Genomic DNA, 22,949 nt, shown 5'->3' on the forward strand with positions numbered 1-22,949 from the left:
TGCTTTTACCTCTGTTGCTGTGGTGGAATACCCGGACAAGAGAGCAGTTTACGAGGGAGGTTTATTTGGCTCACAATTCCAGGTCACCAGCCATCGTTTTGGGTAAGCTACAATGGCAGGAGCTTGAGACGGCGGGTCACATCACATACGCAGTCAAGAGCAGAGAGAAACACATGCATGCTCACTTGCCACTTCTCGGCTTCGTTTCTCCACTCTTTTTTTTTTTTTAAAAAAGATTTATTTTATTTTATGTATATGAGTGCTCTATCTGCATGGACACCTTTATCTCAGAAGATGGCATCAGATCCCACTATAGATGGTTGTGAGCCACCATGTGGTTGCTGGGAATTGAACTCAGAACCTCTGGAAGAAACAGCCAATGCTCTAAACTGCTGAGCCACTTCCAGCTCCAATTTCTGTACTCTCAGCATATTTCAGAACCCCCTTCACAAGGAATGGTGCTACCCACAATGGGCTGAGTCTTTCCACATCAACTAAGCCAATTAAAACAATCCCTGTAGACACACCCACTGGCAAACCCAGTGTAGTTAACCCCCAGAGACAGGCCCACTGGCTAACCCAGTGTAGACAACCCCCATAGACAGGCCCACTGGCTAACCAGTGTAGACAACCCCCATAGACAGGCCCACTGGCTAACCAGTGTAGACATTCCCTCTGACTCTCTTCCCCGGTGATTCTAGGTTGTCAGGCTGACAGAAAGGAAAGCCCTGAAAATGGGAGACCACTGTACCATCATGTCTCTATCTACAGTCCACACCCCTCCCAGGGTTCCCCAGACTTCACCAAGGGTGTGGCTAGTCCACTGCACCAAAGAGATTGAATCTATAAAACAAAACAGGGTCTAAGTATTGTATTTCTTAGCTCCTGCCATCCTAATCTCTAACTTGCATCAAATAATTCTTTTCCTAAAAGTAGCAGGACTAGGAACTTGTGAAGCAGGAACACAGTTGAAGCCCAACAGCGAGGAAGTAATTATTAGCAAACTTCCCTCCCTCCATTGCACACACTCCATCCTCAAGTGCAGTCTAAGCCAGGCGCAGCTCAGCACACTGCAGCCAGCCACACAGGCCAGCTTCACAGCTTTTACCGTATTTACCATAGGAAGGGAACTAACTAATACTTTCTCCTCCATACCCAGAAACCAAGAAGCACCGACTGAAGCTGTAGACAGCATTCACCTCCTGGGCAGTTAAACTCAGACGCGATATAAAAACAAAAAACCCAGTTCACTAAGCTTGCTTTCTTCTGTCCTAAACCATAGAAAGACACATTTCGGCATCACACTTTGCATGGCTGATGAGAATTCTCCAGGGCTTACCAGGTGTAGTGGGTAGCCATCCCAGCCTTGGCCTGGAAGTTCCAACCCACACTGAGGCTTTGGTAATGGTCACGCCCACAAGGCGGGGCTGAGGGAGGATGCTGAAGACCCAGGATCGAGAGGAAGTCTCACTTGGGGCTGGGACCCTGGACACTGGAGGTAGACTGAGCAGAGTTCTCCAGAGAACACCGCCGGACTACCCTATACCTTTGTCAGACCCTACAACCTATCCCTTCATTTGTAAGTTATCCCACAAAATAAACCTACCTTTTAACTACGTGGAGTGGCCTAAATAATTTCACCAATACCCAGGCCTCCCTTTCCAACCTGGAGCGAGGAAGGCACGAGGAACGCCCTGCGACACTGGTGACAGTGTGATTTGAGAACCATGGGAGAAGAGAGAAGAGGGAGAAATAAGGAGCTCTCAAACCGACCAAGCCCAAGGTCCCGAAGTCCTCCACTGCATCAACAGATGCTAAGAAAAAAGCTCTGGGTTAGTAAAACCAAGAATGAACGCATGCGTCTTGGCGTGTGGGAGCACTTCCCACACAAGTTCACCTCCTGAGCGCTGTCCCCAGAGCCCAGGTCAGGTGCGTGGGCTGGAGAGCTGGCTCTGCAGATAAAAGCTCATGCTGCTCTTACAGAGGGCTCACACACAGGGAGCTCACAACCACCTCTAACTCTAGTTCCAGAGGGATCTATACCCTCTTCTGGCCTTTCTGAGCATCTGCACTCAAATGAAATACACTGCTACAGAAAAACACAAGGTAACATACATAAAATGTAAAGAAATAAAAGCATCTCTACTCATAGGATGATGTATACACACACACACACACACACACACACACACACACACAAAAAAAAAAACCCCTAAGGAGTACACTACAAAACTAATACTAAATGCATTTAGCATTCACACACTCATCAATGTTGCAAGATAAAAGATCAAGGTATAGCCACGGTGATGGTACACACCTTTAATCCCAGCACTCAGGAGATAGAGGCATGAATTTCTATGAGTTTGAGGCCAGCCTGGTCTACAGAGCCAGTTCTAGGACACAAAAACCTTGTCTCAACCAACCAAACAAACAAAAACCCACACAACCAACCAAACAAAAAAACAAAAAACCAAACAAACAAAACAACCCCCCCCCAAAAAAAACCCAACCAAACAAAAAAAGCAACCAAATAAAAATCAACCCAAAACAAAGAGATCATGGTATAAAACAAAGCCAACTGCATTTCTATACACTTGCAAAAACCAAACAAACGGGAAATGATGCTTCTTACAACAGCATGAAAAACACTTGAAGGAAAAGATGAAAATAAAGACAAAGCTCGCATTCTGAAGGGTATAGAGAACCACTGAAAGAATTTTAAAAGAATTTAAAGAAACATTAGCACAGCTGATGCTCACAGTTCAGAAGACTAGCTAGAGATAAACTATGGTAGACCCAATGCAATGCCCATCAAAATCCCAGCAGGCTTTTGTAGAAATGGACAAATTGATTCTAAATTATATGGAAATGCACAGAACCCAGAGTTATCAGTATCAAAAGAAAAGCCAGGGGCTAGAAGGCTCAGCAGTCAGAAGCTCCAGCTGCCGGGTGCAATCCCCTGTAGCCACAGCAAAACGTACAAACTACCCAGCATAACTCCATGGGACCCAACACTCTCGTCTGATCTCTGAGGGCAGGAGGCACACACATTGCACACAGATATACATGTAGCCAAAACACCCATACACTAAACTAATTTTTTGAAAGAGAAAAGCCAAGTTCAAGGACATCCATTTTACAATTTCAAAACATATCACACAAAAACACAAGACAGTATGGTACTGCCATGAGGGCAAACATCCCATCATGAGGATAATATTTAGACTCCCTGAAATCAACCCTTTTTTTTTTTTTTTTAAAGATTTGTGCTGTTGTTTGTGACAAGGTCTCACCTGTCCAGGATGGCCTGGACTTGGTATGTAGGTGAAGACCACCTGAGGACCCTCAGTCTCCTGCCTCCATGCCCTATGTCTGGATTATAGCAGGCGCCAAACAATTCAGTAAAAGTTTAACAAAGGCGCCAAAAGAATTCACTGAGAAAGAAATATTCCCTTTAGATGAGCATACTACTCACACTTGGACCCAGCACTGAGGGCAGAGGCAGGAGGTTCAGAATTTCAAGGCTACCAAAGGCTACATAGCACATTTCAGATGAGAAAAAAAAAGAAAAAGAAAAAAGCCAGACGGTGATAGTGCATGCCTTTCTTTGTGAGTTCGAGGCCAGCCTAGTCTACAGAGCAAGTTCCAAGATAGCCAGAGCTACACAGAGAAACTTTGTCTCAAGGAAAACAAAACAAAACAAAACAAAAAACCAGAAAGGAAGGAAGAAAGGAAGGAAGGAAGGAAGGAAGGAAGGAAGGAAGGAAGGAAGGTGCAATCTTTCTTAAAATCAGAAATTGCTCAGAAAGTTAGAGTGACCATATTATAAATGAACAGGATATAGTCTATCAACGCAAAAGAATTGCTTTCATTATAAAAATGGAGAACTGATGCACGCTGTAACATACATCATGCTAGACACAAAAGACCACAAGCTATACAAATCTAATCATGTGCAACCCCCGGATGAGACAGATGTACCAAGACAGGAAATACATTAGCTGCCTGGGGCTGAGGGTTAGGGAGGAGTGACAAGTAGATGCTAAGAATACTCAGTTCTTTTTTTATTTCTTTATTCTTTTTAAAGATAATTTAAATACATTTTTAAGAATTTCAAGTGTTAACAGGTTAAAAACAAAACCCACGTCTGGATTTTGCCAGAAACTGCACATTGAAGGGTCTGGGCTGAGACAAGCAGACCAGGCCACTGCTCCACTGCTTGGTGACAGACCGTGGTACAGGTGACACGTAGCACTTGGCAAATGGGAGCAGACATACTAAAAACCTTGAGCTAGGACACTGAGATGGAGAGTGCTGTATGAGCTCCTGCTCTGCTGCTGTGAGAACCGTGCCATGATCATGACAAGTGACATGAAAGCGTTTACTTGGCTCACAGTGCTAGAGGGTTAAGAGTCCACTGTAGCCCAGCGGTGGCGGCGCACGCCTTTAATCCTAGCACTCGGGAGGCAGAGCCAGGGATCTCTGTGAGTTCAAGGCCAGCCTGGGCTACAGAGTGAATTCCGGGAAAGGCGCAAAGCTACACAGAGAAACCCTGTCTCGAAAAACAAAACAAAAAACAAACAAACAAAAAAGTCCACTATAGTAGGTAGTCATGGTGGTGGAGCAGGAAGCTGTAACTCACATCCCAATCCTACGCACAAAGCAGAGTGAGGATACACACACACACACACACACACACACACACACACACACACACACACGTCATATAGACATGTGTGTGATCTCAAAGCCCACCTCCAAGTACTATACTTCCTCCAGTAAGGCTGCACACTGAAACCCCCAGACACCACTTGCTGGGACCAGGTACAAAAATACAATTGGTTCAAACCACCAGAGAGAGATTTATGGTAAGTGAACTGTGTGTCAATAAAGATGTGGAAAAACCATGTGTGTTTATATGTGGTACATAAGACTAACCTATCATCCTTAAACCATTTTATTGCCTGACAAGTTGCTTCAGTTCTCTTGAGCTTGGGTTTGCTCCCTTGTAAAGGTCCCCACCTCACAGCTGTCTGGGCTGGCACCCCGAGTGGGCTCCTCGGAGCAGCCACCCACTGTGGAGGTTCAGATCACTTGTCAGGCTCCCTGAGAGACGATGTGCTATTTCATGAGCTACGCCGGAGCGCAGCACTGCCAGCTACCAGCAGCTCGGAGAGGATGGGCTTTCAGAGTTCAGCTAACTCTGATCCTTGATGTTTTGACTCTTGTCTCCTCAGCCACCAGCTGTACCAAAGTAAAAGTCCTTCCTCTCCTTTGAGTCTGGAACGAAGCCAAGGAGTAAGATTCCCACATCTCCTTTGTGCTCCCTAATTCCATTTTCCTTGTACAAAAGCCTTCTTCACCACCCTGCTGCCATCAGAGGCAGTGAGTGGCTGACTTTTGAGGGCCGGCTACAGACAGCCTGGGCCCCAATTCTAGCTTCCTCACTGGCTGCCGTGAATTCTCAACATCTCTGCCACCTAGCTCGGGGCAATCACTACCTGAGGCCTCCAACAGAAGGGTGCAGTACACCAACCACCCTCACCCCTCTCCTCTCTGACTGCCCTGGGCCTCTGTGACTGTGGCTCCTACCTCGAGTCAGATAGAAAAGGTAATCCCAGGTGGTTGTTCTGTGTGAACTTGAGTTCACCGAGGAGGAGCATTGGAGAACCTGCAGGTGTTTCATCTGAGGTGGCTCCACACTGGCCTCCAGACAGAGGACACTGACTAGAACGTGTGCCCAGTGACCTCCCCCGGGCTGCCACAGGCCTCCACGGGCTCCAGGGCCAACTGCTGTCTGGAACATCCTCTCCCCTCGCCACTGTGCTCGGCTGCCAGCTTCAGAAAAGTGTTCTATCTGCCACTCTCCGCCGACCCAATCCCAGGGTTCCCATGCTTAGATGCGTGGACTCCCCTCTGCCTTCATCCCTGGAAGTGTTCACTCACCCTCTAGCATCAGTGGGAGGTCGGAGAGTTCCAAAGACCTCCTGGCCAAAGACAACCAGCACAGACACTTTCAGCTATGGCCACCAACCTCAAAGCCCCACTGACCATCACAGAGCCAAGGGAGAGAGTTACTGTGGTGCCCCTTCTGAGGCCGGAAACGCTCCCAGTTGGCCAGGTCATACCCAGCGATACTCGAAGCTGCCGAGAACTGATGTCTTGGTCTGCATAACCTCAACTCTTTTGCGCTGCAATAGGTCCTGGAACAAACACAATTCTGCTGGGCCAGCTTCCAGCCCCACTCGTGTGAGGAGAGACTGAAGGGGTGGACCGTGGAAACTCAGTGGCGTGGCACAGCAAGGCAAGCAGCAGTTCACTGTCGAGGTGACGGGATTCTTCGTTTTTAATTTTGTAGCCAACTCCCAACTCCTGTTGGAAAACTGGAACATGCATAGAACGGGTTCGGGAACTCAGTGGCACTTGCTGGGTCTGCTCAGGGGCATTGCATCCATTTACTGTACACCAGAAGCTACATCTATTGCTGTCCTTAGATCCCCTGAGGGAGAGGCTAGCTCCCTGAGTGGTGAGCAGAGGTTAGGAAGACAGGTTTGAAGCCAGCCTGGGCCAGTTGGTTGTAAGATTTCATTGCTAGCCAGGCGTGATGGAATACCTCTACCATCCCAGAGCTCAGGAGGTCGAGGCTGGGCGACTGCAGAGGGCGGGAGGCACTGCACAGTGGGGCCTTTTCTCAGAGAACCCCACAAAGCAGGCGCTGGGAAGGCAGCTCAGTGAGTAAGGTACTCACTGTGCAAGCGTCAGGACCTGAAGTCAGATCCCCACTGCCCATGTAAGAGCCAGGCATGGCACACACCTGTCACCCCACACACACACACACACACTAAAGACACAGAGACAGGAGACAGGAGCATCCTGAGGGTTCACTGGCTAGCCAGTCTAGCAGAAAGCAGGAGCTCCAGGTTCAGTGAGAAACCCTGTCTCAAAAAGATCAGAGAATGATTGAGGAAGACGTCCCGACACCAACCTCTAGGACCCTCACAAACAAGCACACCAGGAACACACGTGTGCCACACAACACATACAACACCAACCAGGAACACACGTGTGCTACACAACACATACAGCACCAACCAGGAACACACGTGTGCCACACAACACATACAACACCAACCAGGAACACACGTGTGCCACACAACACATACAGCACCAACCAGGAACACACGTGTGCCGCACAAACACATACAGCACCAACCAGGGACACACGTGTGCCGCACAAACACATACAGCACCAACCAGGAACACACGTGTGCCGCACAAACACATACAGCACCAAGGAGAAAAAAACAAGAGTACAAAATTTTGCTTTTGATTTCTCCTCTACATTTGTCCTTCTCTCCAGAGGGGAGGGGGAGGAAGAGGGAGGGAGGGAAGGAAAGAGACAGGATTCAGACAGAGCACAACTCTCCTCGTAGGCTTCAAATCATGGCTCAAACACAAGCTAAGCATGCAAGTCAGCTGCTGCTCTTCAGAGCTCTAGGAAAGGACGCACAGTGGCAGCTACCTCCGAGAGCCTGCAGGACAAAATCAAAGACTCCCGGGACCCAGAGATGGCTCCTTGGGCAGAGGCAACTGCCCCAAACCTGCAGAGCTGACTGACTCTGGGGCCCGCACAGTGGAAGGGGAGAAGTCCCTTTGTGCTCCTGTGTACGTTTGTACCTCCCCCTTCCCGGAACACACTCACGTGCGCGTACACACACACAATTCAAATATAAAAAAATTTAAGATTGCATTTAAAAATACTTCAGCAGAAGCTGGGCACACGGCTCACGTCTTCAGTTACAACACTCAGAAGACTAAGGGAGGCGGGAGGACCGCCATGAATTCGAAGCCAGCGCAGGCTACATAGTTAAGTTCCACCAAGCAACAAACCAACCAGTCACTTCAGCACAGCACTCAGCAGGAGCAAGCCACCTTCACAGGTGACAGGTCACCAAGGACAGGTCACATGCCCGGACACACGACTTAGCATTAGTACTGACCATTAAGGTAGCTATCTCATAATCAACAAGGAATCTGGATAAACGCGAAGCAACACGTATTTCCTGCCATGTTTGGTATTGACGGATATTTTAGTAATATCGATTATCTTGACCCCAAACCAGTTCTATAATCTGTAGGTACTCAAGCAAAATGGAAGTGTAAGATGCCCCTTATCCAAAACAGTGAAGATTTTCACAACAGTGATGGCAGAGCATGGGGCTACACAGGGCTGCTCTGTCTCTGCCATTTCAGAAGCCGAACTTCAAGGCTGCAGCTGGACCGTACAGTACAACAGTCCATGTCAAGGTCCTCTCCCTAGAGCAAGAGCTACAATATGAAATGGCCATTGTTACAAGAGCAACATCAAACCAGAGAATCAGCAAGTATGAGTGTTCTTTCTCAGCCTTGAAGTCAAGGGCAGGAAAGATCTGAAGTTTTCTCCCACAAAATCTATTGCAAGATTTTTAATTCCGAGCACTGCCACGCCTGTGATCCCAGCATGTGGGGAGCCGGGGTGGGGGTGGGGTGGTATCCTTGTGAGGGTTTGAGGCCAGCCTGGGCTACACAGATGACTTGCAGGCTACCTAGAGTTACACAATGACACCCTGCCTCAAAACAAAAATAAAACTTTGGATTCCTAAATCGCAACTACAAAGGCTTTTAAGGGTCGCCGCTGTCAAAGACAGAACTTTCAATGGAGGCCTTTCCCAGTGTGCACCTCATCGCTGGCCACCGCTGAGACCACGAACCAAGGCGCAGCTCGAACTTTCGTGGACAGCTTTCTCTTCGATGAGCAGAACGCTGTTCTCAGAGCTCGGGGCTGGAAGCCCGTGGGTTGATGATAATAAACCTTTTTACCATAAAGGATTTTAATTCTGTGATGTTCTCTGTAATCTCAACACTGCCCAAGCTGAGAACGGCAGCCTCCAGTGAAACCAGCACCGAGGAATGGGCCCAGAGCCTTCCCCAGGCCTTCCCAGCACTGAGCTATACACCCTAACACCTCTTCTGTATGTTTTCTTTTCATTTTTATTTTGAGACAGAGTCTAACTTGCCCATACTAGCCTTGAACTTGTAATTCTTCTGCCTCAGCTTCCATTATAGGTGTGGGCCACTATGCCTAGTCAAAACTGGCACCTCTTTGAAATGTCCAATGAGATTTGGGGAGAGACCTAGATATGAAGGTCTCTGAGCTGTGTCTAATAGAATTATATCAGCAGGTATACTGAGATGGTTGGCAATGAATCATTCTCTCTGGGGGCATGTGTCATTATCTCTTTAACTCTTAAATAGTTACTGTGTCATCTAATTAAGAACAATAACTCTTACAAAACCATGTTCTGTCTGGCTATCCCCCGCCCCATGCTGAGGATGAAACCCAGGGCCTCCCACACAATAGACAAGTGCTGTACCACTGAGCTTTCTTATTTCTCTTCAGACGGGCTCTCACTAAACTGCCCAGGTGGCTAGCCTCCATCTCCAGTCTTCCTGCTTCAACCTCCTGGAACCTACACTACCACACCTGCCATGGAATCCTTTTTTTAAAATGAAAAAAGTGAGTTCTGACTCTTCTCAGGTGCCCATACAACTTAAAATACATATGGCAGGCTGCAAACAAACACTTAGCAGAACTGTTCAAACAGCAGGCTATGGAGTGTGCCAGTATTTACCAACCAGAACCGCCAAAGGTTCTTGACAATTACACAGTCGATGTTAAGTCATTCAAAAGCAGGCCTTTAACACACTGGATGAGAGGAACAGTAACAATCACACCGGATTTCAGGAGTAATTGCAAATCCTTATCTTATTTGCTAATTGTTAGTATGGAACTTGAGGGCACCAATACCTACTAAAATTGTTGCAGTGCCATTAATGCCATTCAGGAGGCTACCTCCCAAGTTAGGGGCCAGCCTGGGCTACCTAGTGAATTCCAGGCTAAACAAAGCAACACAGTGAGACCCTGTCTTAAAAAAAAAAGAAAGAAAGAAAGAAAGAAAGAAAGAAAGAAAAACAAAAAGGGAAAGGAAAGAAAAACCAAGAAACCCAAACAACAAAATAAGAATATACATACAAGGCAAACGTTCTCAACCAAGGTACTACTGACATCTGGAGTCTCGTAAACTCTCTCGGTTGTGGGTGGGTGGCTACCTTGAACACTGTAGGACACAGTGGGGACCCTGGCCTCCACCCAACTAGACGCTAACAGCACCCATCTTCCAAGTATTACAACTAAAAGTGTCTCCTTGCACTACCAAATGATCCCCATCCTCTCCAATTAAGAATAGTTGATTTTGAGAGATGGCAATATATATATTAAAGAAAAGCACTTCAGAACAGAGAGGGGTCCCAAGGGGTCTGAGCACCAGAGAGTCTCAAACTTTCCATCAGTCGTCCTGGGAAGCTCGTTAAATTCGGATTCGTAGGCCCGGCCCCAGAACCATCAATCTAGACAAGTACTGGGTTTTCCCTCATCACTGCCAACATCCTCACCCTATGGGTACGGTAAAGTGGGCCCCAGAACCTAACTGCTTTGCCCAAGGTCATAGGGGAGTTAGAACCGGGCCTCCGAAGCCAACCAAGGTCTTCCCCAGCACAAGGGTTGGTGAAATAAGGGGTGTGTGTGTGTGTGTGTGTGTGTGTTGCTCTTCCGCCTTCAAGGCCATAAAGCTTAAAGGTGCATTCTGAGGCCAGCCAGCCTGAGATAAAAGATCCCGACTTGGTACTCATTAGCCTGGTGGCCTTGCGCAAGGCAAGTAGGTTCCAGGGTCTCAGTTTCCTTCCCTGTCAAGTGGAATTACAAGCATTCATTCCTAAGGACTTTGGAAAAGGGATACTGTACCAAAAGCCCTCGGGGTAGGGCCGGGTCTACAGGAATGGCTCGATGCGGGTCCTAGCGGGCTGAAGGGTCGAGCGGGGCTCGGGAGGGGAACCGACCCCGACTCCGCGCCGCGCACCTCACCTGGTCCCGCAGCTCCTTCTCCAGCTGCCGGTAGTCGTTGTTCCAGACCAGGAGGTGCAGCGGGAAGCGGCCGCTGGCGTCGCGGGCCGAGGACATGGCGAGGAGGCCGAGGCCCGGGCCTGACCGCCCGCCCGCCTGCCACCAGCCTCGACCCGACGGGGTCTCGGGGGCCCGCCCGACTGGCCGGAGAGCGAGGGGAGGAGAGCGGCGAGCCGGCGAGTGCGGGGCGCGGCGGGCGGGCGGCGCGGGCCTCCGAGGCCGGAGCGGGCGGCGCTGGAGGCCCGGGGTCGCGGCGGGCCGGGCTAGGGACCGGCTCGGGGACCCGCTCGGCCGCGCCCACCCCGCGCCCCGCGCACTCGCGCCCGCGCTGACAGCTCGCGCACCGACTGCTGCGGCCCGAACCGCCCCGAACAGGGAAGTGCGCGGGCCGTCCCACCGAGCGCCGCGGCGGGGGACGCGGCCCCGCGAGCGACCCGAGCCCCGCTCCATTTCGTCCCGCCGCACCCCCCACGCCGGGACACACGGCGAGAGCGGTCATCTGGAACCGCGGGACCCCCCCCGGAAGTCGGAGATCCCCACGCGAAAATTTCAGGATGCGCGCTCCCCCGACGCTCTCCCCCCGCTCCAGCCCTCCGCAATGGTTCGCTCCACAACTGGGCCCCTTCCACCGGCTCTGCAGCCCCGGGTGCGCGAGCGGAGGCCTGGAGCAAACCATCTGGCTGGTGCCTTCCACGATTGGTCAGAAGCCATTTTGGAAGTGGGCAACACGAAATCGTTTTTTTCACGGCAGAACTGAACCCTGGAGGGGTGGCCCCGGTTACCCTCATGATAACGGGGTGGTTGTGTCTCTGGGCTAATACACTTTGAATTTGAACTGGGTGGTTCTTTGTGGGGAGGTTGTCCGATGCTTTGTAGGAGGGTGAGCGCAGCCTGTTCGATGCCATCAGCACTCTTCCCCAAAACTGTCTCCAGGCGTTGGCAGTTATCCCCTGGAGGAGGAAAATCGCCCGGTTGAAAAACACTATTTTGTCTGAATTCCCAAACTCGGCTCAAGGTCAAAGTCCTAGCCGTGAAGGTTTATCCCGCTTCAGTCTCATTAACTTAGCCATTCAGATTTAGGATTGTGGCCCAAAGGACTTAGAGAGTATCCAGGTTGGCCCACAATATGCACAAGTAAAATTCATCCTCTGGGGTGCGACTCTCAGGCTCTGTATCTTCTTGACACAACGAAGAACCAAGCGTTGCCTCTGCCCAGATGTTCACAACTGCCACGAAGTTGTCCAACGCAACATCCAAGCATCCCTTCTTCCCTCTTGGCTTTTGACGTACATCCTTGCCGGTCACGAGTTCTGACCGCCCGAGTCCATTTTCCTCGGGGGTGGAGGCCTTGAAGACCGAGGGAAGCTAAGATGGGATTCGTAACATCAAGATGGTACCTAAAATCTTTAATGGAGGAGTGTGGTAACCATCAAACATCACGCGGGAGAGATGGACATGGCCCGTGCTTCTGGGAATGAATAAATAAACTTAGCTGCTGATTGTCTCCGGGAGATTATATGTTTAGAGTTTTTGTCGCAAGGTTTTGCTTCTTCCTCTGGTACTAATCAGTACTGGATCGAGGAATCACTTCCCAAAAGGGAGAGCCCAAAAGCCAAGAGTATTTAGAGACAGGTAAAGGATGCTCGGGCCGACCTCTGCCCTCATTCAACATGGCGACAAGGAAGCGTGCCCTTTCCGGTCACATGACCCGCCAGGCTCAGCGGGACGTCTCCCCGCGCATGCGCAGTGTGCCGGGGCTGCTAGGCGCTGAAGGGGAGAGGCGCCGCCAGCGCCGCCGGGGGACCCGTTAGAGCGGAAGCGCAGCCGCCGCCTCTGCCGTCGCGGGGTTCCCGGCAGGTGAAGCGGGAGCCATGTCGAAGCGGCTCCGGAGCAGCGACGTGTGCGCCGACTGCAGCGGGCCGGGTGAGTGACGCCGGCGGGGCCCGCTCAGCCGCGCTCTCGGGGCCGGGACCCCTGGCGGGGCGGTCCCCCGCGGGCGGGAGGTTGACTGCGGCCCAGCCACGCCGACCCCCCGGGCCGCCGGGCCGCCGGGCCGCCGGGGCGCGAGACGCTCCCGGGCGTGTCAGCCGCGCGGCCCGGCCGAGGACAGAGGCGCGGGGCCCGGGCCCGGACGGGGCGGGAAGGGTTCGGCAGCCCCGGAAAGCCGGTGACAGGCGTCAGACGCGGGCGGCCCGAGGCTGCAGGTGTTTCCCCTTCCCGGTCCTCCCGCCCGTGCGTGTGCGAGACCGCTGGGCTGCGCTGCCCGCGGGGGCTCCGAGTGGAGGGCTGCCCCGCGCCCGCAGGCGCTCCTCGGGGCACAGCCCTACCTAGCTCGGGGGTCCCAAGTTTGAGGATCTAAGTTCACACCGGATTTCGCTTCTGGGTGACCTTGGACTGATGGCTTCACTTGCTCAAACCTTGATTTCCTCGTTTTTCCTCCCCCCACCCCCATGGAAACTTTCGCCAGACCCGTGCGCCGTGGTCAATGGATAGTCTCTAGGGATCGTCTCTTTTGTATGGTGTGGCTCAGTTCAAAACCCTCGTGGTTCCTTCGGCTAAAGTTTGGCTTCGGAGTCGTACCAAACACACGCAAACAGTCGCTGCTGGCGGTGTAACTCCGGCACATCGGGACATCGAACGGCCCAGACGGTTCTTGCTGTAGATAGATAGTATTTGGATTTGAAGATTGGATCTCGCTTAGTTGGAACCCAGTTGACAGGTCTCGATTCAGATTTTTTTGTCCTTGTTTTGGTCCTTGGACTGGATTAACTTCAAGTTTGCAGTCACTTAACACGTTAGATGGCTTTCCTGGTCCAGCAGTGTTCGGTAAACAGTCTTAATGAAGTCATTGAACACCAGCGGCTCGCAACTGTTCTCCTCTTCATCTTGTCATTTAGAAGCAGAGGCCTGATTTTAAATAGGGCTGTGGCAACCCTTACTTATTTCCTGGCCCTCGGTACTACGGGCTAACAGTTCAGATGGAAGAGGAGGCCAGGCAGGGAGCGTTTTTAATCTTTATACTGTAAGCCAGGTTTATACACACTATCATTTTCTCTAAAAATGTCGTTTGTTCCGCTTCCTTTTCTTGCCTGTTTTCCGTTGATTCATGTGTGTCTAACTTAAAACTTCCTCTTGGGATGCGCGTTCCTTACCTCTCCAGCAGAAGGTACATGGCTAAGGCGGATTGTCTCCCCTTGCCACCCTGAGTCCATTTGTGACATTTCAGGACCTTTTCTGTTGTTTCAAATTAGCTGTCTTGAGTGCCAAAATCTAGAAGGACTTGAGTCACTTCCTTCCTGTTTTGAATGTAATGAGGCTACCTTGAAGGGTGAAGGAGCAACTAGGAATTTGTACTGCCTTTTGAGCACAGCTCAGGTGGAGGGCTACCTGTAAGATTGGGGCTCCTTTGAAATCCTAATGCCAAGGCCATCTCAAAAGATGCCCAAATACTTAACTCTCCTGGACAGAATTTGCATAAGATGAGGGAAGCACAGATACTTTTGAAGTCCATTGTGGTATTCAGGGAGCCTTAAAAAACCCTGCCTTCCAGATAAACTGGAACGGTTTCACCCAGCCTCGTTCATAAAAGGGTGATTTTCATTTTCTGTGTTGTCAGGTATTCTTTCCTTGGGATTCTGATCCATGGTGTTTAAGTGATTAATGGAGACCATTGCTTAATACGTGTTAAACCATTTGCTCTCTTTTTCCTGGCTGATTTGTCCAGGAGTACTGTGAACCTCTGATAATGAGAAGCAGAACTGCGTCCAGTCTTAGTACTGACAGATGGTTGCAGAAAGAAAGCAGTATTGCCACAGTCTGTGCAGAGTCCTCATGCTTCCCACTCCACTCCGTAGCATGCATGGTACAGCAGCACCTATGGTTAAGCTTGCTGGCTCCTTTTCTGTTTTGTTTTAGAGAAGACACTTCACTGTGATTATGTCTTGTTTACCTTTCTGGTGCTGGGCCTCAGAGCCAGGACCTCACAATTGCTAGGAGAGCCGCATGCCCAGCCCTGATTTCTTGTGTGTTTTTAAGGAACCTAGTTCATTTAAAATGCATCATTCCTGGCCGAGTGGTGGCGCACGCCTGTAATCCCAGCACTCAGGAGGCAGAGGCAGGTGGATCTCTGTGAGTTCGAGGCCAGCCTGGTCTACAAATCCAGTTCCAGGACAGCCTCCAAAGCTACAGAGAAACCCTGTCTCGGAGTGGGGGGGGGGGAGCATCCTTCCTGGGCCCCCATGACAGACACTTTATTTACTCTTTACATTGTCCCTCCCCTCTCATGCTGGGAGGACACTCAAAGGAGTAACTTGCCTCAGATTATTGCACAAGAAGTGTGGCAGAATTGGGGTTTAAACTGTGGACTTTTTGTCTCCATAACCAACCCTCTTAACCACTGTATTCTCTGGCTCCCAGGATTTGTCTTTGATTGAAATCCCATAACTTTTCATTATATGGTTTGAAAGGGTTAGAGTAAACTGTTTAAAATGGTAAAGATGATATACATGCATTTTAGAGATTTTTGTGGACATTGAAGAATTTTTAAATATAAACCCTTAGGCCAGGCAGCTGGCGTAGCACCTATTGTCTACTGTGCTGTGAGTCTGGTGGAATGGGAAAGGCCTGTCTTTATTTGGGGTTTCTAAAGCTCAGTTTACTTACCCAAATCCATTCTGTGTAAAGTATTCCTCTTATGAAAGGTTGTCTGGTGAAGTTCTGTGGATTTCAAAGGAAAAAATTATAGTACCCAATGAGAAATACTGTTCACTTGGCTTGTCTTTATCTTTGTAAGGCCCCTTCCTTCAAGTCAGCTGCAAGACTGGGTCCAGCAGGTTGTCTAAAACAACTGGTGTGGTCATAGAGCATCGCCTTAACAGAGTGGACCACCCTCTTTCCTGCCCTCAGAAGAGCTGAGTGCTTCTGCAGCTCTCTTCTGGCTTGCTGTTAGCATGTGGGGCTTGACTTCCTGCACTGGGCTTCAGTGAGTTCACTGTTTCCCTTAGATACTGTTACTCGGACAGTTCACTGTCGAGATTATTCAGTCTTATTGACATAGATGGACTCAGAATGATTCATCGAGCTGAAGGAAGATGGAGCTCAATGGTATAGTGCTTGCCTAGCATGGACAAGGCCCCAGGTTCAGTCCCTAGCACGGCAAGAAAGAAAACAGTAGAATGATCCGCCCCTGCTCGCTCCTTCAGTCTGCTTCTTTAACGTCCTGTAAGAGTTGTGTCTATGGTGGTTGACCCACACTCAGGAAGGTAGCTGATGTGTAAGAGTGTGAGTCTTAGTTAACAGTGTGTCTAATCCATCATTTGGACGGGATTCTCAGGCCATTCCATCCGATTCTGTGTTGAGGATGTTCTGTTGTCTTCTTACACACCAAACATCAGCTATCTTCTCACCATCATGTATATAGCAACCAATTAGTGTCCTTGCCACTGAGGTGTTGTTCTTTTTCCAGATCCTTCCTGGGCATCAGTAAATAGGGGAACTTTTATATGTGACGAGTGTTGCAGTGTTCATCGGAGTCTAGGGCGCCATATCTCCCAAGTAAGGCATCTTAAACACACACCATGGCCTCCAACACTGCTTCAGGTAAATGATAAGAAAAATTTTCATAACTGGAAATTTGTGGTTTAGAGATTGTTATTTTATCAACTAAAAGATCTCCTAATATACATCTTAAATCTTATACAAATGTTTGGATCATAATTGGATAAAGTACTGTGCCCTTTGTTATTCTGTATAGTATAAAGTGTCGTCCTGTATTGAAATCATTATCTATTCCTTCTTTGCTCACCTCACATAATTTTGTTCCCCTAAACGGAGCTCTACCTAGACAGATGTATCAATAGACTGTATCAGTAGAGATTTCACTTTCTCAGTTAGTTTTCACTGCTGACTTTCTAGATTGTCAACAGAAATTGTTTTGTTTTGAGACAAGAGTCTCACTCTGTAGCCCTGGCTGGTCTTGAACTCACAGACATCCTTCTGCCTCTGCTTCCTAAGTGCTAGGATTAAAAGCATGCACTACCATGCCCAACTTCAGAAATTATTTTTTAAAGTCTTTTTAATGCATTGGTGTTTTGCCTGCATGTATGTTTGTATGAGGGTGTTGGGATCCCCTAAAACTGGAGTTCCAGTGGTGATCTGCTATGAGTGCTGGGAATTGAACCTGGGTCCTCTGGAAGAACAGCCAGTTCTCTTAACTACTGAGCCATCTCTCCAGCCCCCAGAAATTATTTTTGTTTTTTAACCTTTTGTGGATTTATTTATTTTTATATGTGTAAGTATTTTTCTTGCATGTATGTATATGTATATGTAGAGGCCAGAAGAGGGCATGGGATCTCCTGAAACTGGTTTTACAAATGGTTGTGAACCACCATGTGGGTGCTGGGACTCAAACCCAGGTCTTCCACAAGAGCAGCCAGTGCTTGGTTAGAACACTGAGCCATCCCTCCAGCCCCTGGAAATTATTTTTTCAAAAACCTATCTATCTTACATACTGTGATGAATGATCGATCCTAAAAGCCACTGCTGAGAAACTTTTCATTAACATTCGATTCCTGAGTCCCTGCTCACATTTTTAGACCATTTTTTCTTGCTTTGATAAAAGCATAGACTGGGATTCCTCAGAAACGTCTTCAACATCTGAAGTTTTTTTTAAAGCCCTCAACTGTCAGGCAGAGACTAACTGAGCATGTTTTGATTTCACGCCTAACACTTGTCAGAGTCTTTGTCCTATTTGGGATCTGAGGTCATGTTCCTTGTTCTTCTATTTGGGGTACACATTCTTCATTCTTCTGAAACTCGGGATTAATTGTGCACTGTAGGTGGAGTTTTTCGTCGGAACATTTTTAGTGTACAAAAGGATTATTCTACAACAGTGCATTTTGTGATTTTTGTCTGAATACACATCTCACTAAATCTGCAACAGCTGTACATGGTGCCCCTTAAACTCGAATGAGCCAAGGTACCACAGCAAGTGCTTTGGGTTGCTGATAATAGATGCCCATGAGCTGCCCAAGCAGATGGGCCTTCCTAGAAGTCCTGTTTGAAAATGAAGTTGAGATGTTTGTCTGCTTAAGCCAGGCAGTGGTGGCACATGCCTTTAATCCAAGCACTCAGACAGCCAGGGCTACCTACACAGAGAAACCGTCTCCAAAAAACAAAACAACCAAACAAAAAAGTTGTTCGCCTTACAAGTTTCCAAAGGCCCATTCTGACATGAAAGGAGTGTGCTACCCCTAGGTCTGTCTTTGTTTACCGTTTTAGAGTTTACAATGGCCCAGAGATGAGTGATTGAAATTGCCAGGGTTGACACGAAGGCATCTGCTTCTAAAGGATGGAGCATGAGTGAGCCGCATGGGATGTGTGGGAGAGATAGCACTTTTAAATAGGTGGATTTAATGAAAAGTATTGAGTGAGTAGTGTGGGGTGGTAAAATAGCGTTTGTTCAGGCAGGGAGACGCCACCCTAAAGCATCAGTCAGTTTTCCTCCAGTTTGTAATACGCGCAATCAAGCCGGAGTTGGCTATCCTACAAGCAAAGCCGAATCATACCTCGAGCTCCTCAGTCTCCCTTTACCATCTGAAATAGTAATGAGTGGTACCCAGACATGGTAGTGTTTTAATGGAGTGTACTTTTCCATGTTTTTCACCGATTCTTTTTGAATATTTAAGGAAATAAAATGTCATTTCATACTGCTTGGTTTCAGATGGTCGAGAGCTTGTGTAACAACGGTGCTAATTCTATATGGGAGCACTCTCTGCTGGACCCCGCATCGATTATGAGTGGAAGGCGGAAAGCTAACCCGCAGGATAAAGTGCAGTGAGTGCAATGTTTCCAACTCCTTCTGTTTCTTTACAACAAACGGCCATTTGGAAGGGATGTGGCTGTTTTGATCGGCCTTGTGCCTGGGCATTTTCTGTTAGAAAGGCAGAGTGAGGCAGGAGGCCATTGCTTGCTTGGTCACCCAACTGAACTTAATCATTTCTCCAGTTGGAGACCGGAGCTTGGCAAGTAGGTGGGATCAGAACTAGTGGCAGTCAGACCAGAAACCTGGCTTCTGGCAGTGCTCTGCCCAGTGCCTAGAACAAGGACTAAATGCTGCTTCCTCCTGTGGGGTTCCATCAGTTAAGGAAGTTGGAAAGGGAGGAAGGATGCTATGAAAAGTGGTGTTCGGTAATGTGTTTTCAGACCAGGTCTGAGCACTGCTGAAATGTAGTCTCAAGTTGCGGGGTGGCCACTTCCCTTTCTCACCATACAAAGAATGAGAGGTGTGTCTGAACTGCAAGTGAACTATTTTCTCTTTTGTCTTCAAACCAGCCCCAATAAAGCAGAGTTCATCAGAGCCAAGTACCAGATGTTAGCATTTGTCCACCGATTGCCCTGCCGTGACGACGACAGTGTGACTGCCAAAGACCTTAGTAAGGTGGGCGCACTCTCCCCAGTCCCGGGGACCTGCTTCACCAGGAGGAAGGAGCCTTTAACTGACGGCTTTCTGTTGCAGTAGTCTCTTAGACCAGTCACTCCTCCTCTTGGACATGCTAGACAAACAGGGATGCGGTGTCTCAGAAACAGCCCTTTCCTCTCTGTAAGAGTTGTGATTAATTTGTGCTTTTCAGTACAGCTCTCACATATGTATTTCGGTAAGTTCTGTACTTGGAAATAACGGCCATTTCAAAGGAGTGTTTCCAGAAGGGTCTAGAAGTTTTCAGGACGCTTGTGTCTGGGAGACGAGGACAGTAGAGGGAGGAGTGCGGGGCTAGCATCTTCAGAAGGTGGGTGACTAGAACTGTTGCACGCACGCACGTCTGTCAGCTGGTGAGCTGGCGCTTTCTCTGGGAGCCTTGGGTGTCTGGGAGATGCTGCAGAAATGCACGTCTGTAACTCTTGGGGCAGTGCTCACTCAACAGAGCGCGTGCCCAGTTCAGAACACTAATTTACATATTTTATATATATATATAAATAAATATATATATGTGTGTGTGTGTGTGTGTGTGTGTTTTCTACTAATTAGTAAGACGTAAGTAGTTTCTCTCCATTTTTACCAAATAAAAAATACAGCCAGATGTGGTGGCATGCATCTTTAATCCTTGGCTTTTGGGAGGCAGAGGCAGGGAGACAGCTGTGAATTCAAGGCCAGCCTGGTCTATATAGTGAGTTCCAGCCAGCCAGGACTACATAGTAAGTCCTTGTGTAAAAGTGTGTGTATGTGTTTAAATAATAATAATAATAATAATAATAATAATAATACAATGTGGGGCTGGAGAGATGGATCAGCAATTAAGAGTAAGTGCATAGTGTTCCTGAAGATGACCCATATCAGATGACTCACAACCACCTGTAACTCTAGCTCCATGGGATCTGACACCTTCTTCTGGCCTCTGTGGGCACCTGCATTCAATCAGTGTGCACATACATACACACATACATATAATTAAAAATAAAAACCAAAGGTGGGGGAAGCTACAGTGGATTTCTCTGTTCCTGTGGTGCCAATCACTGCATCTGAAACAGTTCTAGATTAAAGCTGAGGGAAAACAGCTTGTTTTCTGCTTGTTAAAAAGCTCTTCTGTGATCATAAGGATCTGGTGTAGCACAGGCCTGTTTCCCACCAAGAGCAACCTCTTGAAAGCCTTGTGTGCGTAGATGAACAGTGCAGATGGATATGGATGGTGTCAGGCAGGTGTACAGCTTATGCAGTGGGTAGCTTGAGGCTCCGGGATCTGCAGTACCCATGGCAGCAGCAGCTAATCATTACTGGTGTAGCAGGCTCTGAGTTTTGAAACATTTCCTGTATCATTGAATCCTCACAATAACCCCATTGGCAGATGGCATCATGGTACCCAGGTTCCGCTGCCCGAAGAATTTTTCTCAGATCACCCAGCTGGTAGGCAGTGGGCCTTGAAATCCATTCCACCCAACCGCAGAGTCTCCTCTTGTAGTGCTTCCCACTCGGGCCATAGTTGGGCCCCAACCTGGCAGGCTCCCCATCTGGGTAGACTGGCCTTTGCACTTCTAGCTCCTTGTGGATACAAAGTGCAAGGCCCACCTCAGCCTGCAGCCATTGTGTCAGCAGAGACTCCCTGTCTTCCTGAGCCAAGTAAAGATCTGTTACTAATGGAGAGTGCCAGCTGCTCTGCCTGTCACCCTAACACTTCTCACAGCTTCTCTCTTGTCTGTTTTTCAGCAACTCCACTCAAGTGTGAGAACAGGGAACTTGGAGACCTGTCTGAGACTGCTGTCTCTTGGAGCCCAAGCCAACTTCTTCCATCCTGTACGGAGACCTCAGTTGGTTCAGATATTAGATTGAAAATGAGTTGGATTGGAATAGGCTAAGTTTACTTAGTTTGATTTTTTTGTCTGCTTTTATGAATAATTCTTAGGAGAAAGGAAGCACTCCACTCCATGTCGCCTCCAAAGCAGGACAGATTTTACAGGCTGAATTGTTGGCAGTATATGGAGCTGACCCAGGCACGCAGGACGCTAGTGGGAAGACCCCTGTTGACTATGCAAGGTGAGGGGCTGAAGGGCTGCCTTTGCCTGTGAGCTGAGTGCGATTCCTTGTGAAGTGACTGAGCTGTGCATGGCTTGTGTTCAGTCCCTTTAGAGATTTATATTCTATAATAATAGATTATTTTGTTGATAGATTGTTTGTTGATGAAGATGTTTCAACATCAGCGGAGCCAGACAAGATCAGGGAATCTAGAACCATAAACTGGGGTGTTTAATTTCCAGTCTTTATAACAAATGGTGTTCAAGCCATAGCATACAAATCAGGTATCAAGAATTGGGAGTGGGTTGGGGATTTAGCTCAGTGGTAGAGCGCTTGCCTAGCAAGCACGAGGCCCTGGGTTCGATCCTCAGCTCACAAAAAAAGGAAGTCGGGCGGTGGTGGCGCATGCCTTTAATCCCAGCACTTGGGAGGCAGAGGCAGGCGGATCTTTGTGAGTTCGAGGGCAGCCTGGTCTACACAGGAATATCCAAGAAAGGCACAAAGCTACACAGAGAAACCCTATCTTGAAAAAAAAAAAAAAAAAAAAAAAAAAAAAGAATTGGGAGTTGGGGTAGCTGTAGAGTACACTCAGCGTTAAGATCACCGGCTGTTCTTGTAGAGGACTGGGGCTCCGGGTTCAGTTTCCAGCACCACGTGGTACCTCATCTGTAACTCTAGTTCTATGGGTTCCAACACCCTCTTTTGGCCTCCAAGGGCACCAGGCACACATGAAATGCACTTACATGCAAGCAGAACATTATACACATAAAAATAAATAAATCTTAATTGTAACAATTAAATAAGAGAATTAGAGAGGAGGCTAGGGAAATGGCAGAGTGCTGTGCTCACCTGTAAGCCTGGGGAATGAAATAGGGCTAGAAGCAGCACAGGGCTGGAGTGCTGGCCTAGCGTGTGTGGACAAGTTCAGTCCCTGGCATTGGGGGCAAATACAATACCTACTCTTCAAGTTTTTAATACATCTTTATATTTTTCCTGCAGTGGTTTTGTTTTGTTTTGGGGCCCAGGCTGAGCTTGAACTTCTGAACTTACACAGACTTCTTACTGTGTGCCCCTGAGTAGCTGGGGCTGCAGGCACACCACCATGCCCTGCTGCAGCTGACACGCTGGAGTGTGGAGGAACTCCACAGGGTTAAATACAAACCTGCAGGTGTGGGTGATGAAGGTGGCTAGCTTCCCTTCTCTGCAGATTTATTTTCTTAACTATGAAGCAGCATGTTCTGCTTCATGAAGAATTAAGTGGGAAATGACAAACTCTGTCCCAGAATCCTAGCTTTACTTCTCTGGAAGAGAGGACTAATGAGGGCCTGAAGGAACGGAGGCAAGATGATAAATGAATTGTTGATAAATGGACAGTTAGCCACGTGTTGTTTTCGTTTTGTTTTGTTTTCCTTTGCGACAGGGTCTGACTCTAACCAGGCTGGCCTT

General features: G+C 48.5%; 2 protein-coding genes across 14 annotated transcripts in view; one reads left to right on the plus strand and one right to left on the minus strand.

Annotated features, from left to right (window-relative positions):
* The window catches only part of Ankrd13a (ankyrin repeat domain 13A), a 33,191-nt gene extending 21,801 nt beyond the window's left edge, over positions 1-11,390 (minus strand). The window contains exon 1 of one of the 2 annotated variants that reach the window (XM_036172066.1): positions 10,961-11,390. In XM_036172066.1, the coding sequence (XP_036027959.1) occupies positions 10,961-11,056 (96 nt within the window). In that variant the 5' untranslated portion in view covers positions 11,057-11,390. The remainder of the gene's footprint in view (positions 1-10,960) is intronic. The other variant, XM_036172067.1, reaches the window with a different exon arrangement.
* Positions 11,391-12,736: 1,346 nt separating this feature from the next.
* The window catches only part of Git2 (GIT ArfGAP 2), a 49,854-nt gene continuing 39,641 nt past the window's right edge, over positions 12,737-22,949 (plus strand). For all 12 annotated transcript variants that reach the window (XM_036171582.1, XM_036171587.1, XM_036171586.1 and 9 more), the window contains exons 1-6: positions 12,737-12,922; positions 16,464-16,597; positions 18,720-18,832; positions 19,331-19,436; positions 21,198-21,284; positions 21,394-21,524. In XM_036171582.1, coding sequence (XP_036027475.1) covers positions 12,871-12,922; positions 16,464-16,597; positions 18,720-18,832; positions 19,331-19,436; positions 21,198-21,284; positions 21,394-21,524 — 623 coding nt within the window. In that variant the 5' untranslated portion in view covers positions 12,737-12,870. The remainder of the gene's footprint in view (positions 12,923-16,463; positions 16,598-18,719; positions 18,833-19,330; positions 19,437-21,197; positions 21,285-21,393; positions 21,525-22,949) is intronic.

Source organism: Onychomys torridus, chromosome 22 (genome assembly GCF_903995425.1).
Source record: "Onychomys torridus chromosome 22, mOncTor1.1, whole genome shotgun sequence".
Taxonomy (NCBI): domain Eukaryota; kingdom Metazoa; phylum Chordata; class Mammalia; order Rodentia; family Cricetidae; genus Onychomys; species Onychomys torridus.